We start from the raw sequence: 23,842 nt of genomic DNA, 5'->3' as shown, positions 1-23,842 counted from the left end.
CATACACCAAGTAACCATCTTAAATTATTCTTGATGATTTATTTTAACATACCTCGGCAATACAAAGTTTTTTGACCTTAATTATTGATGACCGCCAAAAAATAAAATAATGTAGTAAAAAATACACACACAAATAAAAAACTAACTTAGAAAGTAATGATCAATCTTCATTCCATGGTATTCAGCACCCAAAGGGGTTAAACAAATTGTAATTGTTAAATTGCTCTAAGAATTGGCCAAATCTTAAAGAAACTTTACAAGTTTACATTCCACATTGATCTGTTGCCTGTATAAACTTCAAGCATTTCATGATCAGGCGATAAGAAACCAGTTACGACATAAGTCAAGGGGAATAGATATTAGAGAATAACAAATGTTCCCTTGCACTCATGGTGCCAAACTTCAAAACAGGGGCACCATTCTTACAACAGAGCACAACATCCTTGAAAAGATCTTTAGATTCTCAATTGTGTACATCCAAGAATGGTTCCACGGCACCTGGACATAGGAGCAACTCGGCGCCAATTTGGTCTTTCACTCCCTACAGTCAGAACATCAACATCAGAGGTCGGCTTGATGTCTCGATTGCATTGATCAGGACCGATCACACCTCCAACTACATATATGTCTCCATCTAATCCAATCATTGCAGACCCAATTCTCTTTCTTACCTCCGATGCTGAAACGATGACCTTTCTGTTATCGCTTTCCTGCTTACAAATAAGGCCATGGCTCATGACGTAAAGAACTCCATTAACTACAGCCATTGGACCCTGAAGCCAACCATAGTCTTCTACCATCCAGCCGTCGGAAGGCCTCTCAAGGACCTGAACCATTGACAGCCCCTTGTGCACAACATGCATTTTGCCCCCAATGACCATTCCGGAGCATGCTGAGTTATGAGTGTAAGGAAGATCGGGAATCGAAACCCATGTATCCTTTTCAGGATCATAAACTTCAGCCTGAGCAATTGATTTTCGGCAGATAGTGAAACCGCCAGCAACAATGATCTTTCCATCCAAGACACAGCACGCAAACATTGCACGAGGCACCAGCATGGGAGCACACTGGGCCCACCTCCTCATGACAGGATCATAAGACCATACTTCATTGGTTGCGAAGCTCCCATCCTGATCACCAGTTGATGGGTCAACAGCTTCACTCCCACCACCAAGCACAAATAGCTTCCCACCAGTTGAGACAGCCCCAAAGTGAGCAAGATGCATAATTTTTGATGGGAAAACAGGGAGTGTGATCCAAATGTCGTGGAGGGGATCATAAAGCTGCCACAGATTATCGGGATCAAAAGCACATACACACAGAAACTCCTCTGTTGAACCTACCTCTTCCCTGGCCTTATAAAGCTCACGGCTGCGAAGAGCATCTCTCCAAGTACGACTTACAAGTTCTAACTTAGGGTGAAGGTTAAAAGGAACATGAGCAAGGCACCTAAGGGCAACAGCATCAGGGAGACCTTCAATCAGCACAGACATGATAAAATAGAATCACATCCGTTACATGTGAAGACAATTGATGTTGGTTGAAACCCTGAGTAGACCTTTAATACAACCTGAAATAGATTTATTGTACCCACACATCATTTATGCTGGTCAGAATAATTTAGAGCACATATTAAGAGAAAGGCAATGAAATTATTCTGAATCTCATATATTCTATCAAGGGGAAAATAGCAATAATTTAGCAACAATATTCACGTAAAACCACCATTTATTAATTATTATCAACCAGTAAATCAGCATTTCATTATATGATCATCACAAATCACACCACTAATGGGAAATGCAACAGTTGGTTATAAGACATATACCACTTGAAAGGAACACTAATAAACATTAAACAAACAAACCTTTACAAGACGACTACAGCAATAACTAACAACTAAAAGTGGGAAGGATTTACTGTATAGGTTACATGGATTTCATCAAGACTAACGGGTTTTATTATATATGTGAACAACCCACACGGGATAAACAAGGAATGTTGAAGGTAAAGTCACATGGGTTATTCCAATCTCCACTAGTCCAAAGGCTTTAAATTCTAAGAAAAGAAAGAAATAGCATGTGAAAAATATGCAAAGTATACAAGTTTTCTGAAATCAGAGGGAAGAGCAATAAACACATGTCATCTGTCATCTGTAGATAAGTAAAAAAAAAAAAAAAAAAAAAAAGAAAAAAAAAAGAGAGAGATTTGGTTGGAGAGGCTCTGCTGTGCAACTCCACATTCTTTATGCCCAAACAACATCGAGCCCCCATTTTGATAGAATCCATCAACTTCCCTGCTTTTTACCAAAGCTCCACTTACCCCCTCTTCTGGCCCAATGTTACTAATTAGTTACACACTTACACTCCCACGCACCACATATTATAAAACAAAAGGTGTAAATTTTAGTTTAAGAAGTTAGATAGCGAATTAGATATCGTATTGAATCCAATACTCCCACATTAGGTAACTCTGTTCTGGCGGGAAGAGCAATAAACAAATGTCAACTGTTCATCCAACGCTACCAAAACACTGTTATTAAATCCAAAACCCATCACCCTCATGCTGTATTACCTATCTCCTCATGGACCTACTTGACTGCAAAGACAATCTAATGCATTATGAACCTGCAGATCTAGTAGAAATCAGCTTCAGAAGCTCATTGCATGTGTCAGTACAGAAAAGGAGAAAAGAAACCGGTAACAATACCACTACAGCACTACCCTAATCAATTATCGACCATTACTAACATAGAACGCATAACCACCGCTGATGACTCAAGACTTAAGCGTCCAACATCTTGGTGCTGCCTCCAATCCCAATAGCTGCTAGACTCATGCCTAGAGAATAATAAATACTATCTCCGTTTCTTATTATTTGCAACAAAGGGGAATTATTCGTGAGACATAAAATATTCTTTTATTGCAAATAATAAGAAACGGATGTAGTATATCTTCTTACAATCAAGCCAAAACACCCTAAATTCAAAGATAAATCGACTCAATTTCAGCTTTCAGGCCATCCATGTATTCAACAACATTTTAGGATTGGGACAAACCTACTACAGGTCACATCACAGGAATATGGACAACGATGGAAAGACTATCAAGAGATCCCAATAAAAGATGGTTTGAGAGATACACTATAAGGTGGGGTTGGGGGGTGTTGGTGGTGAAAATGTGGAATAGGAAAAGATGTTAAGTGGGTTAGACATTAGGAGTTTGCGTTAGAAATAAACCCAATATGGTTAGTGAGGATCGAATGGTCCGAGCACTTTTCATATGCCTTGTTAGATTATAAATCATCAGGCCCTTCCCTGAGTCAGGGCAGGAGGGGCGGCCACCGCCTTGGGGCAGGGAGAAAAGGTCCAATTTCATAGTTCCCTTCTAACATTAAAGGATTCTGCAACACATTGGCAAAATAGCAACCAATTTGATTCAATTATCAAATTAGGCTCCAAAAATCACATAACTTTAGGTAGAAAAGGTCCAATTTCATAGTTACATCCTAACATTAAAGGCAAATTTGATAAACAAATCAAATAAGGCTTGACAAAATCACATAATTTTAGATAGAAAAGCTCCAATTTCATAGTTCCATTCAAACATTACAGGCAAATTTGATTCAATTATATAATCAGGCTCGAAAAAACACATAATTTTCATCTCTAGCAACAAAATCGCTCGTTATGATTTTTTATAACCTTAGTAATTATAATCAATAGTTCAATAATCGACTTTAAATGAACCCTAAATTGATTATAATGACAACAGGATTAACGATAAACCCTAGATTGTGAAATTGATATTCGATAATTACAAAATGAAACAACATCTTACCTTGAAAGGTGCTTCAATGGAGGATAGAAATTTGAGAAATCGCCTAAATTGAGAACGTCAAGTGCGCTTCAATGGAAAACTGAGAGAAATAGAGAGCGGGAGGAGGACAGATCTACGTTCATCCGTTTATGAGATTAAGCCGTATAAATTTTGTACACCGTATCTTTTCATTCTAAATAATTGTAATACTTGTCTTATTAATCGGTTTTTGATAGGACTATAGGAGTGTATATTCGATATGGTTCATTTTTTTTACCACGCGTCCACGCATGATGCATATGCACGAAATAATAACTTATGCGGAATGTACAAAATAATTACTCCCTTTATTCCCTTTATTTTGTACCATAAGCTCACTTTATGTGAGAGCTTTATTAATCATATGACGCTAAAAAAAAAGGGACAGAAGTACTATTTACAGGTCATTTTTTGTCCATGGCTGAAGGTGTGAGCTTTAAATATTCATTGTTGATTTTTGATTGATGGGTGCCCAAGAGAGTTGGGTTTGGTTAATTTTTTGTCAAAGCCCTCCTTATAAGGAATCAATTTTAAAATGCTTGGAATATGCATTTAAGGTTGGATCCTCTTTGTTTGGAATTTGACAATTGGTGTCAATCTAGTCTTCATGAACATGCAACCTCGACTTCTATAAAGGAATGCAAGTTAGGAATATTGAGGATGGGCTCAAGGATCGCTCTTTATTGTAGTGTGCACAACAAAATTAAAGATCCATCAACACGTGTGAGTGGTTTGAACGTTTTATTTGTAAAACTGATATGTCCAAAAACATAGTAATGAATTTTTTTACTTTTATGAGCTTGATAATTTAGCATAGCCAAAATGAGCTTTTAGCTTATTGGACCGAACAAGCTAAGAACCAAATTAGCGATTAATAACTAGGGTAAGTTGCCAAATGAAGTAAAGTTTTGTAGTTAAATATATCGCTTATTCAATAATTAGCGGTATATTAGTAACAAAAAAGACTATCACCAATTGCATTATTTGTATCACCTTGAAAAAAAAAAGGTCATTGAGTTAGTTGTTGTTCTAAGGACTACTATTTTCAATTAACGATTAACAAAAGTAAACTGCCAATTGAAATTTTGATGTAGCAATTAATAGTTAAACAAATTAGCACTTATATAGTAATGAAAATGCTCATTTTCATTTGGCTATCAATTTTGCCTTGGACAAAACTGTTAACTTAACATTTTATCCTCGACAAAACCGCCGAATAGTTAGCAGTTTATTTCAAAGAAAAGCTATTGTTTCAATTAGCGATCTTACCTCGAACCAATACAAGAGAAATTTAACCTTTTGATGTGGACGATAAATAATCTTCAATTATGTTTAAAAAAGGGCACGATCATGGAAATTTGACAGCTTCTACAAGTATTATTTACGAAAAACTGTCTTATGTAACTTTTTTTTTTTAACTCTAAAGAGTAATAATGTCATGATCCTTTCGCCTTAAAGTAACCATCAACGTTATATTGGATGGAGTATTTAAAAAACATATTGATGTACCTCTCTGATTTTCGCTTAATTTATTATTATAATGGATAGTACGATATTATTTTAAAAAATTATTAGCTTAATTGAACCTAATCATTCAATAATCTCATGCCAACAATATTATTGTATTTTAAGATCTTGCTTCAAAAACAAACTTTGATTTTGGAGTTTGATTCTCATATATTTCAAATTAAACTTATCCTCTTTTTAATTATGTCCCAATAAAGCTTGACTAGTCAAACAAATTACTTAGAAATTACTCAACCTTGTAATCTCGACAATGATTTCCAAAATTCTTTATGGTTTATGTCCTTTTGATGAGAAGCTTCTATTGGAAGATCATATTTGTAAGGCTTTGAATAGAGAAGTCAAAAAAACAAATAATGTCAAATCATAACAACACCACCTCTTTTATTGCAATATAATGATGGAAATAATAATCTGTTAATAAAAAAAGTATACACCTCAAATCACAATAATCATAATAATAATAATAATACAAATCAAATTACTCAATTCCAAAAAATAAAAAAATAAAAAGAAATTCAAAAAGATGTACTCGTATTACAAAATGGGTGTGGTGGTAGTACAACCGTACAACAAATTAAAAATCGCACATGGAAACAAGAAGAGTGAATAAGACAGTCCAAAACAAGACCAAATAATTTGAACGTATCTAAAAGGCTAAAGCGTGTGAAACGACGACGTATAACACCGCAAATAAAGCAGGAATAGTCGGTAACTTTGACATTGTTGCGTCTGAAGAATCACCATCTGTTGGTGATGTTTTAGATCCACTTCCTGCAATTTTACATACGTATGTATAACTTAGTATTTGTGCGAATGAAATACTTGTGCTCGTGTTAATGCACAGGATAATTTTAGTTTGTTTAAAATGACAATGGGATGTTATTTTAGTTCCCCTTGATATGATCATGGGTGTATGCGAATTTTTAAGGGAAAGTTAGTAAATTCTTTTTAAAGTTTGAAGAAGAATGTCTAAAATTCCTTAAAATGAGTATTCAATAAGTGATTGTTAAAGTTAGGTACAAACCTGGACTTCCTAATGGAGATCCTGCTGGAGAAGCGGCTGTAAAAATACCACACAAGAAGTATTAGAATTTGATAAACTGAAATTAAGGACATACTTTTTTCGTTTTTTTCGGTTAATATGTTTGGAGTTTTTTTAACTACTACTCTGCCTAAACTAATTTTTTATGATTTACAAATAAGAAAAACTTATTATTATTCCTTTCGTTTCATAATGTGTTCCATATACTATTTTAGGCGTTTTAAAAACATCTACTCTTATTGAATATATTCCATTTTTAATTTAGTTTTCATTTCCTATTTTATACATAAGTTCTAATTGGTTAAATTAATTGATTGTTGATTGATGATATAGCTCGATCTAAATAAGGAAAATTCTCCCTTGAATTATGCAAGTATGTTTGATGATAGAGTATAAAATATATTCTTGGGCCTCAACCATCAGTTTAAGCTTTTGGTTGAGTTGGTCCTCTAACATGGTATCAAGAGCCAGCGTGACGCAAAGGTCACAGGTTCGAATCTCATCCACCCCTCCTTTAAAGTGGAATTAATTCGCAACAGGTTTAAGCTTTTGGTTGAGTTGGTCCTCTAACATTTTATGCTTTCCAAAAAAATATTTAAATAAGGCAAACTAATTATGAACTGTTTTTATACTTTAATGCTAGATTTCAAATATTATTCTGTTCTTATTTTATGTGATTTGATTCCATATGAGACTATCATGTAGAAAAGGAGGGAGTATAATTTTGTTAAAATGTTTAACTGTGTATCTTACATATAAACTTAAATTTTTACTTTTTTTTGAAAGTTCATTATACTAACAGAGTAACAGTTAAATTTATTTAATGAAAATCATGGAAATAAAGGGAAAGTATATATTACCTGTGACAACCCGTGACCCAAAATATATATAAAAAAAACTCGTACAAAGTTTGAATTATTGTAATTTGAGAAATAAATTTATCTTACAAAATAGGTTCAATTTCTAAAAAGTTAATATCTCAACTATTGACTGATTAATCAAACCTATATTTTGTATTAACTCATGAAATAATAGCAAGGAAACTTCTAAAACCCATATGCAAATAAACAAATTAAACACAAACCAAACAAGAAACAAAACAGTACACGAATATGAACCATCATCTCATATTGACATTGATATTTCGATCTTGTTAATTATAGTGTTAATAAACGATTACTTCATGATGAATTATATGATAGAATTTATAAATTAAATAGGAGAAAACACAAAAAAGGAAAAAAAAAAAAAAAATCATATGGTAAACTTACCTTTATTACAACGGCTAAGAGGAGGAGTCTGAACATTGCAAGCATTAGGAAGAGTCGAAGCTTGAGTTTGGTTAATGTTCAAACCAGCAGCCAAACCCGAGGCTCCACCGTTAAGAACCTCGCACAAGCATTCTGGTGAGGACTTAACAACGCTACCTAGCTGGCTGCAGCAGCTTGATGAGGGCGTCGACGAGTTCCCGGTGATGTAATTTAAGCAAGGTGACAACGTGACCAACACATTTGTGCAAGCAAAACTAAGCCCTGACGAGCTAGGTTGAGCCATTGACATAGCCCACATTGAGCTAATTGCTAGTACTAGAACCATCACATATTTTGGTGACACCATAATTAATTTTATCTTGGAAAATTATTCGATAGATATATATTTTTCCAAGGGTATGTGTATTTTTGGAGATGTATAATTGTATATAATATGATTGTATTGTAAATGAATTATATTATGTGGGTATTTAAAGAGGAAGCTTAGAAGGAAAGGAACAAGTAAAGTGGTTTGTAATAGGTGAACAACTTTTTTCCTACTATGCCGAATTAAATTGAAGATGCCTTTGTTAAAGGTTGGACTATTATTATTTTTATGTTGTTTTTCGTTGCTTTTGTTTGATTATTCAAAATTAAGCTTCAATTACGTGTCTTTCTTGTTTGTCTCTAGAATATAAGATGACTTAGATCGAATGATGCCTTACGAGTTACGACCAAAGCAACTGATTATAAGTATTTCGAGTGAGTTTCTTCCATCTTTCCATGCAATTTAATACCAAGTACTATAATAAGTTAATAACACATCTTTTTCCAAAATGATGTTACTGTTTGCAAGGTGATTTAGAAAATATGAGATCTATTGTTTATGTGGTAGTTGAATTGGATATAATTATAAATTGTGTGGTTAAAGTAAGAGTTTATAAAAAAATTGGTAGGAGTAAAAGAAGCCTAAAAAGTGAATAAATTAAGAAAGTGAAAAAGTGTAAATATAATAGCATAAAGCAAAGCACTAAGAATTCTTAAATAATAATAATAATTAAAAAAAAAGAAAAAAGAAAGCATTAAGAAAATTTAAATTATTACCAAAATGTAAAGTGCTACTCCCTCTACTTCGTAATAATTTAACTTTTACACTATTTATATACTTATTTTGACAACACTTTTTTTTTTATTAATATATAAAAATAATATTATAAAATGTTTTTGGATTAATCTTTATGTACATATTTATCACGTTAACCTTTTATACGAAGTACTTCTTAATAATATGCATTTACAAATATTAGTGATCAAAATAATGCATTAACATGTATATTAATCAAAGTATTATTGCGATTATTATGAAATAGATGGAGTAGAAAATTTTAGTTACGTTACGTATTAGAGGTAGTATATTCGGAGTACTACAAAATATTACGTACTTGTTTTTATCAATTTTTCGTTAGGAGTGTCTCATAAGGCATAATATACTTTTCTACAGTGATTTTAATAACAATTCTATGGGGTTGACTACTCATATATTCCTAAAATTCTTGCTAGTTACACCATTAGTTTTATATGAAACCATATATCATAATTTATAAGTAAAATGGGGCTGCTGGTAAACTCATCAAATGGAGTTCGATTTTATACGACCATACCAAACATATGTACATCTCTGGAGAGTCAACAAAACTAACGTGAGGTTATGGACTTCCCTTTAATTTAAACCTATTCAAAATTCAACATTCACCATTCACCATTTCATCAATGAAAATTACGAGTACATAAGAAACATAATTGAAGAAAAGAGTCGTAGATTTCTTGAATGTCTTTAATTTTCACATCATGCTTACTAATGTATGATATATTTTATAGCGACTACAATAATATTTTTTTTTTTTTTTATTATCTTATATTAGAAATAACTGATTAAAATTTGATATTCAAAAGAATTCTACGTATATAACAAGATTTCGAATATCAAGACTCCGAATATTATGATTTATGAGACACTCTTAACGAAAAATATGTGTGCCACATGAGCCAGCTCTCCATCAAATTTTGACTTCTGGATTGTTTACAAAACTTCATTGTACATGTTACATTTTTTAGTGGGATAATGGCTTAGGGCTAATTGGCCACTTCCCCAACGTGTAGTTGTGGGAGGGTAAACAATTTAGAATGTAAGGAAATCCATGGAAAGTCCGAAATATGTTGAATTCATATGGCTTTTTATAAATAAAAGTGATCAGAGCAATACACGAACAAGCTGATCTAAACTGAAAATTTTCAAAATTTAAGCACGTTTTTAACTTAAATTTCAATACTAGCATAAACAGTCGAAGTGATGAAAAGAAGGGAGAGGGTAAAATAAATCGGAAATTCGATCATGCTCCCATTAGATGTGTTCTTAGAATCCGATTTCAGTCCTGTTCCTGCATAATATAAATTTTCCAATTAATAGCTAGTGAATTTTTTTATTTATAGGATTAAAATATGTCAAAATGCACATATTCTTTGTTAAGGTAAGAGTTTGAAGTTAATTAGTATGAACTCGTTTTCCAAAAGACTTTGGCGGAGCATGATTATCAATAATAAATTTGTCTAATTATTTTCTTAGAAAAAAAAAAAAAAAGTAAGAAGAAAAGATCTCTAACCAGTCTTTGGCCCTAACGGTTTCTAGGAAAGGGCAAGGATTCTCACCTTCAAATACCTACAACAGGCTACAATAGAGACCTTGTGGTCTCAAGGTTATAAGGTAAATTCCTAACCAACTACGCTAAGTTATATACCAATTGCTCTAATATACGTACCGGCTGAAGGAATGGTAGGGAGTTTTGGCAATGTTGTATTGTTAGGATTGGCCGAACCCTTTGGTGTCGAAGCATTAGAAGGCAAATCAGATAGGGAGAGTCCTGCAGGAAGTTTATTGCATTCGCTAACAGGTTGAGTTTTAACGTGACAGACTCTAGGGAGGGATTCAGCCCTGGTGTCATTCATGGGTACTCCAATTTCAGAGCCATTGCCCTTGAGGCCAACACAAAGACACCATGGTTGTGATTCAACAATAGCATGTAGTTGCAAGCAGCACGAAGAGGTCGGTGTGGAAGAGCCTCCTGTGATGAATTCAAGACACGGCGATAAGCTTACTAGTGCATCTTTGCACGCTAGTGCTAAATCATCGTCACCCAGGGTTACACCCGACAACATGGTCATGACTAGCACCAGCGCGACTAGTGAGGCCATTCTTATCTTGTACGTGTTACAATAACAAAAACTGAATGTCTAAGCACTTTTCTTGCTTATATTTTTTCCCCTTGAAAATGTTCATGAGGAAAGTAACGAGGATGAGTTTTATAGGGAAGTGGTTAACATAAAAAAAAAAGGTCAAAACTAATGTCTAATTTAGGCATGTAAGTGAATTAACTAGGTTCAAGTTTAGTTAATATGCCAGGTCTAGTTTGTCTAGTGTTTAATCATAAATTGCTAATTTTCCTTTCATTTGGGGTACTAAAAATGGTCATCAAAGCTGTATATCCTATAATTCATATTGTTGATGAAAAATTCTAAAGTAAAGTTCTGTAACCAACTTGAATCCAACTACTTTCTTATCAGTTAATCAAGTAATAGTCTGCTATATTTCAAAGTTGATATGTTTAGCACAAGTGCCTTCTATAATCCATTTCTCATAAGTTTCATGTACATTACAGACTTCAGTAGATCGATAAAATTGTTCCTTTGGCAAGAACCTCATGTTACCAATCAACGTTGAGATTGTTTGTTTGATATACGTACTCTTTTTTATCCTTGAATAATCAGCCACATTTCCATTCTAATATATATCAACTAGACAACCACAATCGTTTGCTGTTGTATTTTTGTTAAATTAAACAATTTGTAATTTGCTCTAGGACGTATTTTCCTTAGTTGAGATGAAAACATTTATATAGTCACAGATTGAGAGATGATTGTGATATTTTAATTCAAATATCACAGAATTTGACGAAAAAATATCTATTTTAGTGCCGAAAGGAGATTTCCCTTTGAAATTGACAACATGAAAACTAATTAAGACACTTTTTTGGTAAAAGATTGATAGAGACACCTTAAAATTAATCTCAAAAGTGTGGTACAACTTTATTAACTTCAATCAAGCAAACAATATTACACAAACTGCTCAACAAATTCAATGACAGGGCCACAGGGGAGCCAATATGGTCCCAAAAATCACTCTACAACCATGACAAACTAATAAATATAGTACAATCACATACATAAATTTCGCTTCTCTTTTGGTGCTTGTAACCTCATTCGAATCAATCAAAAAAAAAAAAAAAATCGCTAAAGGTTGCTACAAAATGGCTCAAAGAATTGCCAAAGCTGAAGTACAGGACACAATTGAGAGTATAAAAGACAGCAGATAAAGGGAAGATGTAATGGTGCTTCCATTTGATTCATCAGTTGATGGTACAATCTTGGATCCAGACCCTGCAGCAATAAAAGAACTTGCATCAGTTTCTTGTTTTTTCGGGTTTTGTGTAAAAACTATTTAGAAGTCATGTATGTACCTGAGGGAAAATCAGCTGATGGGCCTTCAGGTTCTGCATCTGGTTTTCCTGCTGCAGGAGAACCTGCTGGAGCTGCACCTGAAGCTGAAGGTCCTCCTGTTCCTGTTTTTAAAAAAGAGCGCGATTTTATTATATTAGGATAAGATTGTGTACAAGTCCGTATTAGACTTCCGTTACTTAAAGTGTACATGTAGGGAAATTTAGTTATATACAGTATTATGAAGAAGTTATTAGTCATAATTGAATGGACAAAAAGCTTACCACCACATTGACTAACAGGTGGAGTTTGTACATTGCAAGCATTAGGGAGGCCGAGAGCTCGGGTTTGGTTGATTGCAACACCTAAAGAGGAAGCTGCCCCACTACTGAGAGCTGAGCAAAGGCACTGAGGCTGTGATTGGACGACGTTTGAAAGAGCCGAGCAGCATGAAGATGCAGGGGAAGAGGAGTTGCCGGTTATGAAGTTAAGGCAAGAGGACATGCTAAGTAACACACTTGTGCAACTGTTGCCGCCTGACTGAGCTTTTACTCCATTCCATGTTAAGGCCATTACTAAAACTAGGAGCATTAAACATACTTTAGATCCTCTTGAAGCCATTTTGCAAGAAAAAACAAAAGAAAGAAAAAAAGAAGTGATTAAAGGAGGGAAATTGAGAAATAGTTGAATTTAGATGAGGATGATTGTTTTGGGAAAGAGAGGGAAGATTTTATAGGATTATAGTTGGAAATGGACAACAAAATGCAGTTAAGTTTGGGTGGCCAAACCAATATTTTGTTCATATGGTTAGTTGAACAATATAGTTTATTTTATATCACTTGCATGATTTAGCATATTATTTACATTTTCTAACTTAGTCCTGTCTGATTTTCTTTTATTCAATTCCTACCTATTATGTATTCTAGTATGAAATTATTTGGTATGACAAAGTAGATTTAACAAAAGGCATATGTATCTTGAGAAACTAGTTAATGTCATACCAAGTTCCTCGATAGTCTAATTTCACAATGATAAGAAACAAATTTAATTTGAGAATTCTTTTCTCAACTCCTTCCATCTGAAATTAGTTGTCACATTATAATGTCGGAAATAACTCATAAACCATAACCAATATTAAGTGACATGATTGTATGGAAAGATAGATCCTCTATAATACTACGTAGTTGACGTTCTTTTATCACCTATCAATTATTTCTGCAAGTAGATTTCCAATCGGTAAAATAACATTGAAATATGCTATAATAACCATGCAAAATAACAATTTTTTATTTTTTTATTTTTTAGACACAAAAATAACAATCTTTAAATTATAATCTTCACCTAACATTCCAAACACAACCAAATCATTTGTTTATAAAATTTGGACAAAGTATAAATAAAAATCATTAGAACCTTCCACTCATATCCTTCCACATAAGTCAGAGGCAGTTGGTCTCACTACAGAAATACTCTGCTTTTACTCATAACAATACTCAAAATACACTTCCACTCTATAAATCACCCATTTTTTTAGTAAGTTCTTCACTACAAAAATTCAGCAAAACAAAAAACACTTGGAGAAAAGTACTAAAATCAAGTAAATGGATAGTTTTAATTTTACTTCATCAAAAGCAGCATTATCCATCTTAACTTATATTTTAGTAGTAAGTTCAGTGAATGGGCAGGTGACTACACCATGCACAGCCTCAATGATAGCCACCTTCACCCCATGCATGAACTACCTCACCGGCAGCACGGCCAATGGCTCATCCCCATCGTCGAACTGCTGTGGTGCCTTGAGATCAGTGATGAGCAGTAGCGTCGACTGTGCTTGCCTCATGGTCACTGCTAGTATTCCTCTGCCTCAACTAGTGAACAGAACTCTTGCACTTGGACTCCCTAGGGTTTGTAACAGTGGTGGTGTTCCTATTAAGTGTGAAGGTATGTAACTGACCTCATTTCATGACCATAATTTCATAAGATTAGATTTAGTTTTGATTTTAAAATTTTTAAGTATGTAATTGGGTTGGTGTTTTATGTCATCTTGCAGCATCTGGTAGTCCTCTCCCTGCTCCAGGTACAATTACTGTTATCATTTTTCTTACCTACACCATGTTCGGAACTATAATAGTCACGTTAATAGTGTAATATGAATAATGTAAAAGTAGAAATCCCGATGGACAAAATACTACTGGAATTCAGCTTTGAGTTTTCATGAATATTGGAATGACCTGAATTATGCACGCACTTAATTATTTCAGATGATTTTTTTATTAAATTTTTTTACATGTAATTTAATTAACAGGTCCTCTGCAGTTTGGAGCATCTCCTCCAGGAGCCTCACCTAGCCCAGCATTCAGTCCCCAAGGTACGTAAATTATAAATCTGATTGACAAAACTTATCCGACTCATACTCGAAAATATTCAAATTGGATGACTAGAAAATTAACGCCTTATCTGTGCACCTGGGTGCACCATGCGCCCGGTTAAACAAAAAAAAAACAAAAAAGGACCGGAAGAACATACATGTGTTTGACAATGAACATGTTTTTGTTTGGCAAAGAACATTACCCGAATCAAAATCAAATGATGGTGAACTAACTAATTTCCCATAATAAGTTTAGCCTAATTGGAGTATTTACTCCAAAGCATAACGACCTATATCATAGTATATAATAAATCCAACTTGTTGCACGTATAAAGAAACAGAGGAAGTGGCAACAATATAATGCAACTAACTTAATTCTTTGAATGTTTGTCTTTGAAAACATGATTCTAGCATCCAAAGCAACATCCTTTACACCAGCACCCGAACCAACGGGCACAGAAGTATCACAGGTGGGGGCGCCGTCAACGGTGGATGTCGAGGCACCATCCTCAGTGGAAATTGAGGCACCATCAAGGACTCCTAGAATTAGACCAGTGTTGACCCCATCAACCTCAAGTGCATCAATGATCCTCTCATCACCTACTACTATTTGGGCATTTCTAATGGGATTCATCCTATTCAGATTGTAACGTAACAAGTTTGTACGTAGATATCAAGTTAAAGATTGCGGTCGAGTGCCCCCAAAATCCATAGGCCTTTGTATGTTGTATTAGATTCAAAACTGTAATAATTGAATTTGTTTAAAAGCTACTGGAACAATTACTACTACAATCCTCCTATTTGACATGTCTCGATTCCACTTAAGCAACAATTGATATATAATTTTGGTTTTTCTTGATGATTTTGTTGAGAGAATAACTCGCGTGCAGTGTGTTCGTGAATGGCAAAGAGACAAATAAGAAAACGGGCTACTCCTCATAGATTCATATTACCAAATTAATGATTTAAAGAATGTAATTATATGTTGGGTTTATATGTGGTCAAACTCTCTTCTCATACAAGCTTGAGTAAAAATGTGAACACATGTTGACTCCTCGGCTCAAGATGTTAATAATTGTCTAGCTTGAATAGCTCACGTGTTGTCTTATCTCATTAGCACCCTTAATTAGGTTAGTTTGATCACCAAGTACACACAACTAAGCTAAGTCCTTTTTACAAGATTGGAATCCTATTTTATCTACATTTACAATTGGAACCGTCAATATAAGGGTAAAACGCCTAGCAAATTTGAGTTGCCATGAAGAAAGACAAGATAGATTATAGGAAGTTAATAGTTAACAAAAATTTGAGGCTTAAAACATACGAAAACTCCTAGCTTTTAGCCAATCTAATAGCACTAAATAAAAAGTTCACCATAAAATTGCCCACATTTTAAGGCTTTTAATTTGTCCAAAAATAAGCACTCCACCATGTATATAACCTAGGCTCTTCTCATGCAACAAATTAAATCTATCACACACGTACTGTTTGATTCAAAAACAAAAGATAATTCATACATTTATTACTAAAAAATGGCCGGTAACAAGTTTGTTGCAATGTTTATGATGTGCATGATTGTGGCCGCGGCCATGAACTTGGTGGTAGAGGCCGGTGACCCTAATGGTGCCGGTACAGAGGTGTACAAGAAATGTTTCGCTGACTGCCAAAACTCTTGCAAGGGAGGTGAAACCCATTGTGAGATGAGTTGTGATGAAAAATGTGATGAAGAGGAAACCAGGGGTATGTTTACCAATTGGGATATTAACCATAACATAGCCTATAATTCTTTGATTAGCTTTATCTTACTGTATATATTATGGTGGTTAAATGGTGCAAATTATTTTTAGGTGTTAAATTATTAAAAATATAATATATATATATATATATATATATATATATATATATATATATATATATATATATATATATATATATATATATATATATATATATATATATATATATATATATATATATATATATATTTAAGAAAATAAAAATCAATACTAGGTTTTTAAAGGTGGTAAAAATAAAAAAATCTTGTTACCTTTTCAAGTTAAAATAAAATAGAGTGATTATGGTTCGATTTTACTTTAACATTAGAATATGAAGGGTGTTGTGGTTCAATATAGTTGTCAAAGTTCTTTATATTGGCTTATGAGGCACAAAATATAGTAGTACGCGTAAATAGGGTTTTGATTATAGGTTTTGAGTACCACCCTTTAACCAATTACTTTATGGAGGACTTTACAATGTTGCTAACCTAATTTGTTGTGTTTTTTTTTTTTTCTTTTGTTATTACAGCCAAAGTAAATGGAATGGGGAAGAAGTTGAAGTAAGGCTAAATACGAAGTGATGGTTTTATACGAAGACGAAAGATGATCTAAATTACTGAGGAAAAGATGCACGTCTTCGTTTAGAAACAATCATGATTTGTAGCATTATTATGTTTAATGTGCCAAAAGAAATTTTAAAAAAATTAAAAATGAATGAATAATAAAAATGTACTTTAAATTTTAGCTTATCAATCTTTAAGTCGTGGATAATAGTTGTTTTATTATCCATTAGGAAACTGTTTTATTTTGAGAATTTTTATATACACTATTTTTGGTGTTCGAGATAAACTTTAGTTTCTAACATTTGTTTGTATTAATCTTCCCTTTAAATTTGGATTCTAAAAATTATACTACGTGGAGTACTAAATAGCAATATTTATGGCTGTTTGGATTAACAAATGAAAAGTAAATTATAAGTTGATCATACAATCAATGTTATTACATTAGTCTTAATTTTGTACTTTTTATAGTATATACGAGTGTATTTTTTGTGTCTATTACAAACGGAGTACAATACTTAGTAGTCCTACATAGATATGATATGAGACTTAATATAGCAAAAAGATCATTAATTATGAATTAATATTAACGATTTAAACTTTGTTGTTTTGTTCTATTCAATTCATTGACCTTGAATTAATTTGAGTTGATCAAAATATGAATGATAATGATCTTGCTATTTGTTGTCAACCTTGAGCTTGGTCTTTATCTTAATAATATATTACGCTCCGATCCAATCCCATAAATAATCAAAAATAGAATAAGGGCCTGTTCTCATTGACTGAACTCAGCTGAACTGAATTGAACTGAACTGAACTCAGCTGAACTGAACTGAACTGAAATGAAATGAATATTTTATAAGAGAAGGAAATTAAGAGCTGAACTGAACTGAATTTCAACGTAAGAGAACAGGCCCTAAGTAGCCTTTTATTTCTTAGGTTATCTTCCTCGATCAGTTTCGACAAATTATCATCGTACATCTGTCGTGACCAGCAATATTTGACAATTATTATTACTACATATCAAATACTTACTAAAATAATTCGTAGATATGGACAAAAATTCATACTTCGTATAAGATTAACGTATATGGTTTGCATTGGGATTTGTCTAAACAGTCATATTTCTTCCTCAAGAAATGGCGAACTCTATGCCTTGTTCAATGTCCATCTTCCTGACTGAATCCTTGTAACCTAATCAATGCCTACTAAATTATTAAGACTATATTTTAAAAAATTATTCCTAGCTATGTTGCATTATTTGCCAAAGTAATTTTTAATACTTTGTAGACTACGAAGTATATACTTTCAACATTTCTTTATCGCCGTAAGTTTGTAACATGTAGGGATTGCACAATGTTTTATTTCGTAGAATTTATGTGATGATTTTGATCCCCCGCAACAACAATCGGGAGGGGATTGGAACCTAACCACCCATAACTGATCCTCGAATCCGGATTAGCCCAAAGGGAGAAGCGGGTGGTAAAAAAAAAAAAAAAAAAAAAAAAAAAAAAAAAAAAAAAGATTTTACAGAAAAAGAAAAAATAAAATAAAAATAACGAACTCATGTGATAGGCTGACGATGGAGAGAAGTAATGTATTTATGTGCAAATATGAATATGGTTCAATAATTAAAAACATAAATACGTAGATTACAAGAAAATATCGTTTTATTCAAAGAATGAAAGGAGGAAAAATTCTATGCCTTGTTTAGCTGTCTATCCTTGCCTTCTTGACTGCTTGTTATCGACTCAACATCTATTACTCCGTAATTAATTAATCTATCTATTATACTCATATGATATAATGATAATACTATAGATGTATTTTAAATTACATATGGAGTACTTAGTATGTTGCACTATTTGCTATAAATAGACGAGGTGCTAGTGCTAGCCAAACCACAACTCAAAAATATTTCTCCACATCTTCTAATAGAGTCAAGAAATAGTGAGAAAGCTAGAAAGAGTTTGAAAGGCATGGCAAAGGGTACTTACATTCTAAGTATTCTCGTCGTCTTCTTCTTCTCCTTAGCCATTGTTGCTCACTCTGTAAGACCCTGACTATACATCAAATTTTCGTATTCTCATCGTTAAAATTTCTTAATCTTTTGCATAGGTTTTTTAGTTATTGATTCATGCATGAAATTAGCTAATTAAGCTAGATGAACCTATATATTTAATAAGTCTAGTCACATACTAGTTGATCGTCAAGTATTAAGATGTTGTTTGGCACTATATACTCCTACGTAGCTGTATACAAACCTCTCTTTTTCGAACTTTTGATTGTAAATGCACTTCCAATTACAAATGATCTAGCAATATATGTACACAGAAGTTTTATATATATCCATGCTTAATTTTCATATTATAGCGTAGGAAGACATCGATCATAATTCATAAAGCAAAAACATTAATTATTCGTTAAGGGAGGGGGTATATCCAACTTTTGGCTGCATAATCCATACACTAGTACACTATTACTACATACTACGTGAGTTGATACCATTTTTTGTGCATATGCAGTCATGTACGTATAACGTGAAACTGAAAACCGGAAATGTCGAAAGAGCTGGAACAGATGCTAGGATTTTGCTTCGTCTGTATGCCAAGAATGGCGAAACAATAGATGCTCCAAGTTTGAGAAGATATAGGGATGGACCAGATTCACGGGACTACTTTGAGAAGGGTCAGTTGGACAAATTTAAAATCCCCGGAAAATGCCTCAAAATTTGCAAAATGGAATTGAGCCACAACAATGGCGGTGATCACCCTGGCTGGTACGTTGACTACTTGGAAGTCACTGCTGTTAACGACCAGACGGGGAAAAGCTCTGCCGTAAAGAGGTTCGACATTAAAAGATGGCTTGCCAAAGATGAACCTCCTTATTACTCAACCTCAGTCATGAAGGGTAAATGCTAAATTGCTTATTTAAATGACTCCAAGGTTACATGTATGGCTAAATTATGTTTGTTGCTTTTACAAATGTAATAACTTTCCGGATGTTGTCTATGGTTCAATTTCTTAGTTCGTGTTTGTATTGTTATCCTCTAGGAACGAATGGGTGATGAGTATGTGTACATTCGTTCTATATGTTCCTGTAATAATAATATCCATGTATGCCTTGTTCAAATTTAAGTATGGTGTAACACAACCTTATGATGACACGCACCAGGAAAAAGAAATTAGATCATGCATAAATGCAACCAGATAAATTAATCATAATACGAGTAATAAATACACATACTACTATCTAAAATTTCCCTATTCTTGATGCTAAAATTATTTCAATAAAGTCACAAGTTCACCTTCTCTAATTAGTAATCACTAAACGTCTTTAGCTACGTTGCAAGTATAATAACTGTATATACCTGAAGTATCATGATCGAAGATAACAGTAAATGTATTAGAGTAGTACCTGACAGTATCGCCTCATTTAGCTTAAATCTTTCAACCAATCTGGCCGGAGGGATTTCTCCGGAGTGCCAAGCCCTTTCAGATATTGATTGCCGCAACCCCTTATAAGAATAGAAATTGAGGAGAAAGACAGTGGTCACAACTCACAAATAAAGTTTTAGGTATTAATTCACATCAGCTAAAGCAGAAGGCAGGGATGCACAAAAGTAAAAACAAAAGAATCCTAGCCTAGAATTTGCCACAAGAGCAAAACTTCTCTGGCCTTTGACAGAAATTCTGAATTTGAACCTTTCTGAATTTTATTTGACTAGTGATTTCACAAAAAAATAAAAAAATAAAAAGGATTTATACTATCTTCATAAAATGCTTTAATCAAATTGCCAAATTTTGGGTTGATGAGAGGGAAAATTTAATAGTACTCTCAGGCAGCAAATACCTACACAAATATTTCAAAGCATGCTATGTCAGTTATCCACTTCAGCCATGATCTCTCTTTGCAGCTCTTCCAAATACTCCTTGAAAGCCCCTAAGAAGATCCTCACAGTCCCATCGTCCACCACCAAGATTTGACTATGCTCCTCAACCTTACCCACACACATAATCAACTGAGAATCATGACTAACAGGGACACCTCTGCCTGTAAATTCATCTAAGGCATCTCCCAGGGTGTGCGTAAATGTTCTGCATTTCCAAGGGATTGGTTGGTCTATCCTATGAAAAAATTTGAGGCTTCAACATTGCTACTAAAGTATATACCACCTGACCTTTTTGGCCCCCTGATAACTTTGCAATTGGGGTCAGATGGTTATAACTTGGGAGCCCAAACTTGACCAGTTTTGCCCTGAAGGCCTCTTGTTTACTCATTCCCTCTTGATCTGCATGAAGACAAAGAACTGATTTTTCATTTATTGTCAAAAGATCTACCAAGTGCTGTGGATATCTTCCAACCCTTAGCTTTAAGCTCCTCCTAAGCTCTCCCTCCCTCCCCCCGCCCAAAGTTGGAGACAGGTTCACAGCAAGAATATTAAGCAGAGTAAATTTCCCCGGACCCATTGAGCCCCACAATAGCAATACCAACCCCAACATGTGAAACTACAATAAGACTTCTCTTTCATCAACATAAATACTCCACTAACCAAAAACAGCTCTGAGGTCTGAGTGATTGGTGGATTCATCCAGCGATAGTCCAGCGATAGTAGTGTAGGCTGCATCAAAAGTGCGCTAACCAGTGAGATCCTCATTTTCCATCCACCACTAGATGACAAAGTAGGGCGGACCTGCACAGTACATATCCTTGTAAACCCGAGACCATCAAACATCTAGGATGCCTGAGCTTCAGCAGCATCTGCCCCATTAGCGCCTCCTGTTTCGACTGCTCATTTTTTGAAATCTTTGCCAAATGCCAGTTAACTAATGTCCAATAGTCTAGGAACTGTATTCAGCTGCTAGTTGGTATGATCAGAGACAAGCCAGACAACATCCTGCTCTTTCTCTCCCTCAACACCATAATAATCATCGTTATCATCAGAGGGAGGAAGAGCTACCCAATCAATGTAAGATGAAACTTAAGGAGCTGCTTTTCACTTGGGCTTGTTGGAGGTAGATTCCATCTTCACGTTATCAGATTTTGAGCCCTCGTCAGTCTTTCCCATTTCAAAGATAACTTAGCAGCCAATAGCTGGAGCCTGGAGGGAAGGGAAGAGAAAATAATGTCAAAAGATCGATAAATTGGCATAATCTATCTAGCAGCAGACAGAAATAATAAAGGTAATGACTTGAAAAAATCTTGTTAGTCAATCACAAACTGCAATGTTATGTAGGAATATAGAACATTCAGTTATCAAACACTACTCCAATCAATCAATCAATCAATCAAAGCCTTAATCCCAAAAGTGGGGTCGGCTAACATGAACCAAATTTGATTATTCCGTGTAGTCATCAACATAAATCTTTCTCCTCCATCCCTTACGATCCAAAACTTCATCCTCACGTAAATCCATGCACTTCATATCCTTCCTCACTCCTTCCAACCAAGTCATCTTTGGTCTCCCTCTTCCTCGTTTAATCCCTCCATGGTCCCACTCTTCCACTCTTCGCACCGGTGCACCCTCGGGTCTCCGTCTTACATGTCCAAACCAACGCAGACGATTTTCCCTTAATTTATCTACAATGCCCGCCACACCTACTTTCTTGCGAATAACCTCATTTCTGATTCTATCTCTTAAAGTGTTTCCACACATCCACCTTAACATGCGCATTTCCGTAACCTCCATCTTTTTAATATGCTCTTTCTTAGAAGCCCAACATTCTGTACCATAGAGCAACACTGGTCTTATGGCAGTCCTGTAGAATTTTCCCTTCAACTTTAAGGGAATGCTGCGGTCGCATAGCACTCCCGTGGCCGCTCTCCATTTAAGCCACCCTGACTTAATCCTGTGGGTCACGTCTTGATCAATGTCACCATTCTTCTGGATGATCGACCCTAGGTACTTAAAACATTCACTCATGGTCAAATCCTTTCCATCCAAACTCACCACTTCATTGTTTGTCCCCCTCTGAGTGCCAAAACGACATACCAAATATTCAGTCTTACTCCGACTTAGCTTAAACCCTCTAGATTCCAACCTTTGCCTCCATTGCTCCAACTTGACATTAACCCCATCCTTAGTCTCATCCACCAAAACGATATCATCTGCGAACAGCATACACCATGGAACCTCATCTTGAATTGGTCTAGTTAATTCGTCTAGAACCGTTGCAAAAAGAAAAGGGCTTAATGCAGACCCTTGATGCAATCCGATTGTAATAGGGAAATCTTTTGTCAACCCTCCGCATGTCCTCACATTTGTTGACACATCCCGATACATATCCTTAACTAGGTCTACATACCTTCGTGGGATACCTTTCTTCAACATTGCCCACCAAAGTATCTCTCTTGGCACCTTGTCATATGCCTTCTCTAAATCAATAAAGACCATATGAAGATCTTTCTTCTTTACCCTATAAAACTCCATCATTTGTCTTATCAAATGGATTGCGTCCATAGTAGATCTCCCAGGCATAAAACCAAATTGGTTATCTGAAATGCTTGTGCATGCCCTCAACCTTTGTTCAATCACCCTTTCCCACAACTTCATAGTATGGCTCATAAGCTTAATTCCTCGATAGTTAGAACAATCTTGAGCGTCTCCTTTGTTTTTATAAACCGGGACCAAGGTGCTCTTCCTCCAATCTTGTGGGATCCTTGTAGCCGTCCATATCTTGTTGAAAAGGTTTGTTAACCAATCAATACCAATCTTACCCAAACACCTCCACACCTCTATCGGTACCCCATCAGGGCCAACCGCCTTCTTAGGTTTCATCTTCCTCAGTGCAATCTCCACCTCTACTCTCCTAATCCTTCGCACATACTCCATGTTGATTTCTTCATCACTCATAGAGGTATCTCCTATCACAACTCCATTACTTCCATTAAATAATTCATCGAAGTACCCCTTCC

General features: G+C 34.6%; 5 protein-coding genes and 1 pseudogene across 6 annotated transcripts; 1 reads left to right on the top strand and 5 right to left on the bottom strand.

The window, feature by feature from the left end:
- Window positions 1-146: 146 nt before the first annotated feature.
- LOC145568233 (F-box/kelch-repeat protein SKIP30 pseudogene) lies at window positions 147-3,985 on the bottom strand (annotated as a pseudogene). The gene is made up of 2 exons (XR_014095790.1): window positions 3,840-3,985; window positions 147-1,570 (listed from the first exon to the last, which is right to left on the bottom strand). The product of XR_014095790.1 is annotated as an F-box/kelch-repeat protein SKIP30 pseudogene (transcript).
- A 1,755-nt stretch (window positions 3,986-5,740) lies between these two features.
- LOC145568232 (non-specific lipid transfer protein GPI-anchored 15-like) lies at window positions 5,741-8,117 on the bottom strand. Its single transcript, XM_081627665.1, has 3 exons — window positions 7,698-8,117; window positions 6,409-6,444; window positions 5,741-6,155 (listed from the first exon to the last, which is right to left on the bottom strand). The coding sequence occupies exons 1-3, from the start codon at window positions 8,041-8,043 to the stop codon at window positions 6,031-6,033; spliced, it is 507 nt and encodes a 168-aa protein (XP_081483791.1). The 5' UTR covers window positions 8,044-8,117; the 3' UTR covers window positions 5,741-6,030.
- Window positions 8,118-9,992: 1,875 nt separating this feature from the next.
- LOC145568087 (non-specific lipid transfer protein GPI-anchored 15-like) lies at window positions 9,993-10,925 on the bottom strand. Its single transcript, XM_081627520.1, has 2 exons — window positions 10,493-10,925; window positions 9,993-10,114 (listed from the first exon to the last, which is right to left on the bottom strand). The coding sequence occupies exons 1-2, from the start codon at window positions 10,923-10,925 to the stop codon at window positions 9,993-9,995; spliced, it is 555 nt and encodes a 184-aa protein (XP_081483646.1).
- Window positions 10,926-11,791: 866 nt separating this feature from the next.
- Window positions 11,792-12,912, bottom strand: LOC145568231 (non-specific lipid transfer protein GPI-anchored 15-like). The gene is made up of 3 exons (XM_081627664.1): window positions 12,509-12,912; window positions 12,248-12,349; window positions 11,792-12,167 (listed from the first exon to the last, which is right to left on the bottom strand). Exons 1-3 carry the CDS (start codon window positions 12,843-12,845, stop codon window positions 12,043-12,045), a joined length of 564 nt encoding a protein of 187 aa, XP_081483790.1. The 5' UTR covers window positions 12,846-12,912; the 3' UTR covers window positions 11,792-12,042.
- Window positions 12,913-13,759: 847 nt separating this feature from the next.
- On the top strand, window positions 13,760-15,242 carry LOC145568086 (non-specific lipid transfer protein GPI-anchored 16-like). The gene is made up of 4 exons (XM_081627519.1): window positions 13,760-14,165; window positions 14,275-14,301; window positions 14,530-14,592; window positions 15,004-15,242. The coding sequence occupies exons 1-4, from the start codon at window positions 13,826-13,828 to the stop codon at window positions 15,240-15,242; spliced, it is 669 nt and encodes a 222-aa protein (XP_081483645.1). The 5' UTR covers window positions 13,760-13,825.
- A 5,565-nt stretch (window positions 15,243-20,807) lies between these two features.
- On the bottom strand, window positions 20,808-21,662 carry LOC145568085 (ABC transporter F family member 4-like). Its single transcript, XM_081627518.1, has 3 exons — window positions 21,480-21,662; window positions 21,170-21,435; window positions 20,808-21,054 (listed from the first exon to the last, which is right to left on the bottom strand). Exons 1-3 carry the CDS (start codon window positions 21,660-21,662, stop codon window positions 20,808-20,810), a joined length of 696 nt encoding a protein of 231 aa, XP_081483644.1.
- Between the last annotated feature and the right edge of the window lie 2,180 nt (window positions 21,663-23,842).

This window comes from Chenopodium album, chromosome 11 (genome assembly GCF_948465745.1).
Source record: "Chenopodium album chromosome 11, dcCheAlbu1.1, whole genome shotgun sequence".
NCBI lineage: Eukaryota > Viridiplantae > Streptophyta > Magnoliopsida > Caryophyllales > Amaranthaceae > Chenopodium > Chenopodium album.
Note: the sequence above shows the minus strand (reverse complement) of the source record. Positions and strands in the feature narration are given on the sequence as shown.

What these genes read in the sequence shown, in the direction of transcription:
- LOC145568087 (XM_081627520.1), bottom strand. Translation starts at nt 10,925, where the DNA reads ATGGCCTCACTAGTCGCGCTGGTGCTAGTCATGACCATGTTGTCGGGT. An exon ending in CCCTACCATTCCTTCAGCCG is followed by an intron (nt 10,115 to 10,492) that starts GTACGTATATTA and finishes TATATTATGCAG; the next exon opens with GAACAGGACTGAAATCGGAT.
- LOC145568086 (XM_081627519.1), top strand. Translation starts at nt 13,826, where the DNA reads ATGGATAGTTTTAATTTTACTTCATCAAAAGCAGCATTATCCATCTTA. An exon ending in TAGTCCTCTCCCTGCTCCAG is followed by an intron (nt 14,302 to 14,529) that starts GTACAATTACTG and finishes TTTAATTAACAG; the next exon opens with GTCCTCTGCAGTTTGGAGCA. An exon ending in CCCAGCATTCAGTCCCCAAG is followed by an intron (nt 14,593 to 15,003) that starts GTACGTAAATTA and finishes ACATGATTCTAG; the next exon opens with CATCCAAAGCAACATCCTTT.
- LOC145568232 (XM_081627665.1), bottom strand. Translation starts at nt 8,043, where the DNA reads ATGGTGTCACCAAAATATGTGATGGTTCTAGTACTAGCAATTAGCTCA. An exon ending in TCTTAGCCGTTGTAATAAAG is followed by an intron (nt 6,445 to 7,697) that starts GTAAGTTTACCA and finishes GTATTTTTACAG; the next exon opens with CCGCTTCTCCAGCAGGATCT. An exon ending in ATCTCCATTAGGAAGTCCAG is followed by an intron (nt 6,156 to 6,408) that starts GTTTGTACCTAA and finishes GTAAAATTGCAG; the next exon opens with GAAGTGGATCTAAAACATCA.
- LOC145568085 (XM_081627518.1), bottom strand. Translation starts at nt 21,662, where the DNA reads ATGTTTGATGGTCTCGGGTTTACAAGGATATGTACTGTGCAGGTCCGC. An exon ending in AGACCTCAGAGCTGTTTTTG is followed by an intron (nt 21,436 to 21,479) that starts GTTAGTGGAGTA and finishes GTCTTATTGTAG; the next exon opens with TTTCACATGTTGGGGTTGGT. An exon ending in TTCAGGGCAAAACTGGTCAA is followed by an intron (nt 21,055 to 21,169) that starts GTTTGGGCTCCC and finishes ATTTTTTCATAG; the next exon opens with GATAGACCAACCAATCCCTT.
- LOC145568231 (XM_081627664.1), bottom strand. Translation starts at nt 12,845, where the DNA reads ATGGCTTCAAGAGGATCTAAAGTATGTTTAATGCTCCTAGTTTTAGTA. An exon ending in ACCTGTTAGTCAATGTGGTG is followed by an intron (nt 12,350 to 12,508) that starts GTAAGCTTTTTG and finishes TTTTAAAAACAG; the next exon opens with GAACAGGAGGACCTTCAGCT. An exon ending in ATCAGCTGATTTTCCCTCAG is followed by an intron (nt 12,168 to 12,247) that starts GTACATACATGA and finishes TTATTGCTGCAG; the next exon opens with GGTCTGGATCCAAGATTGTA.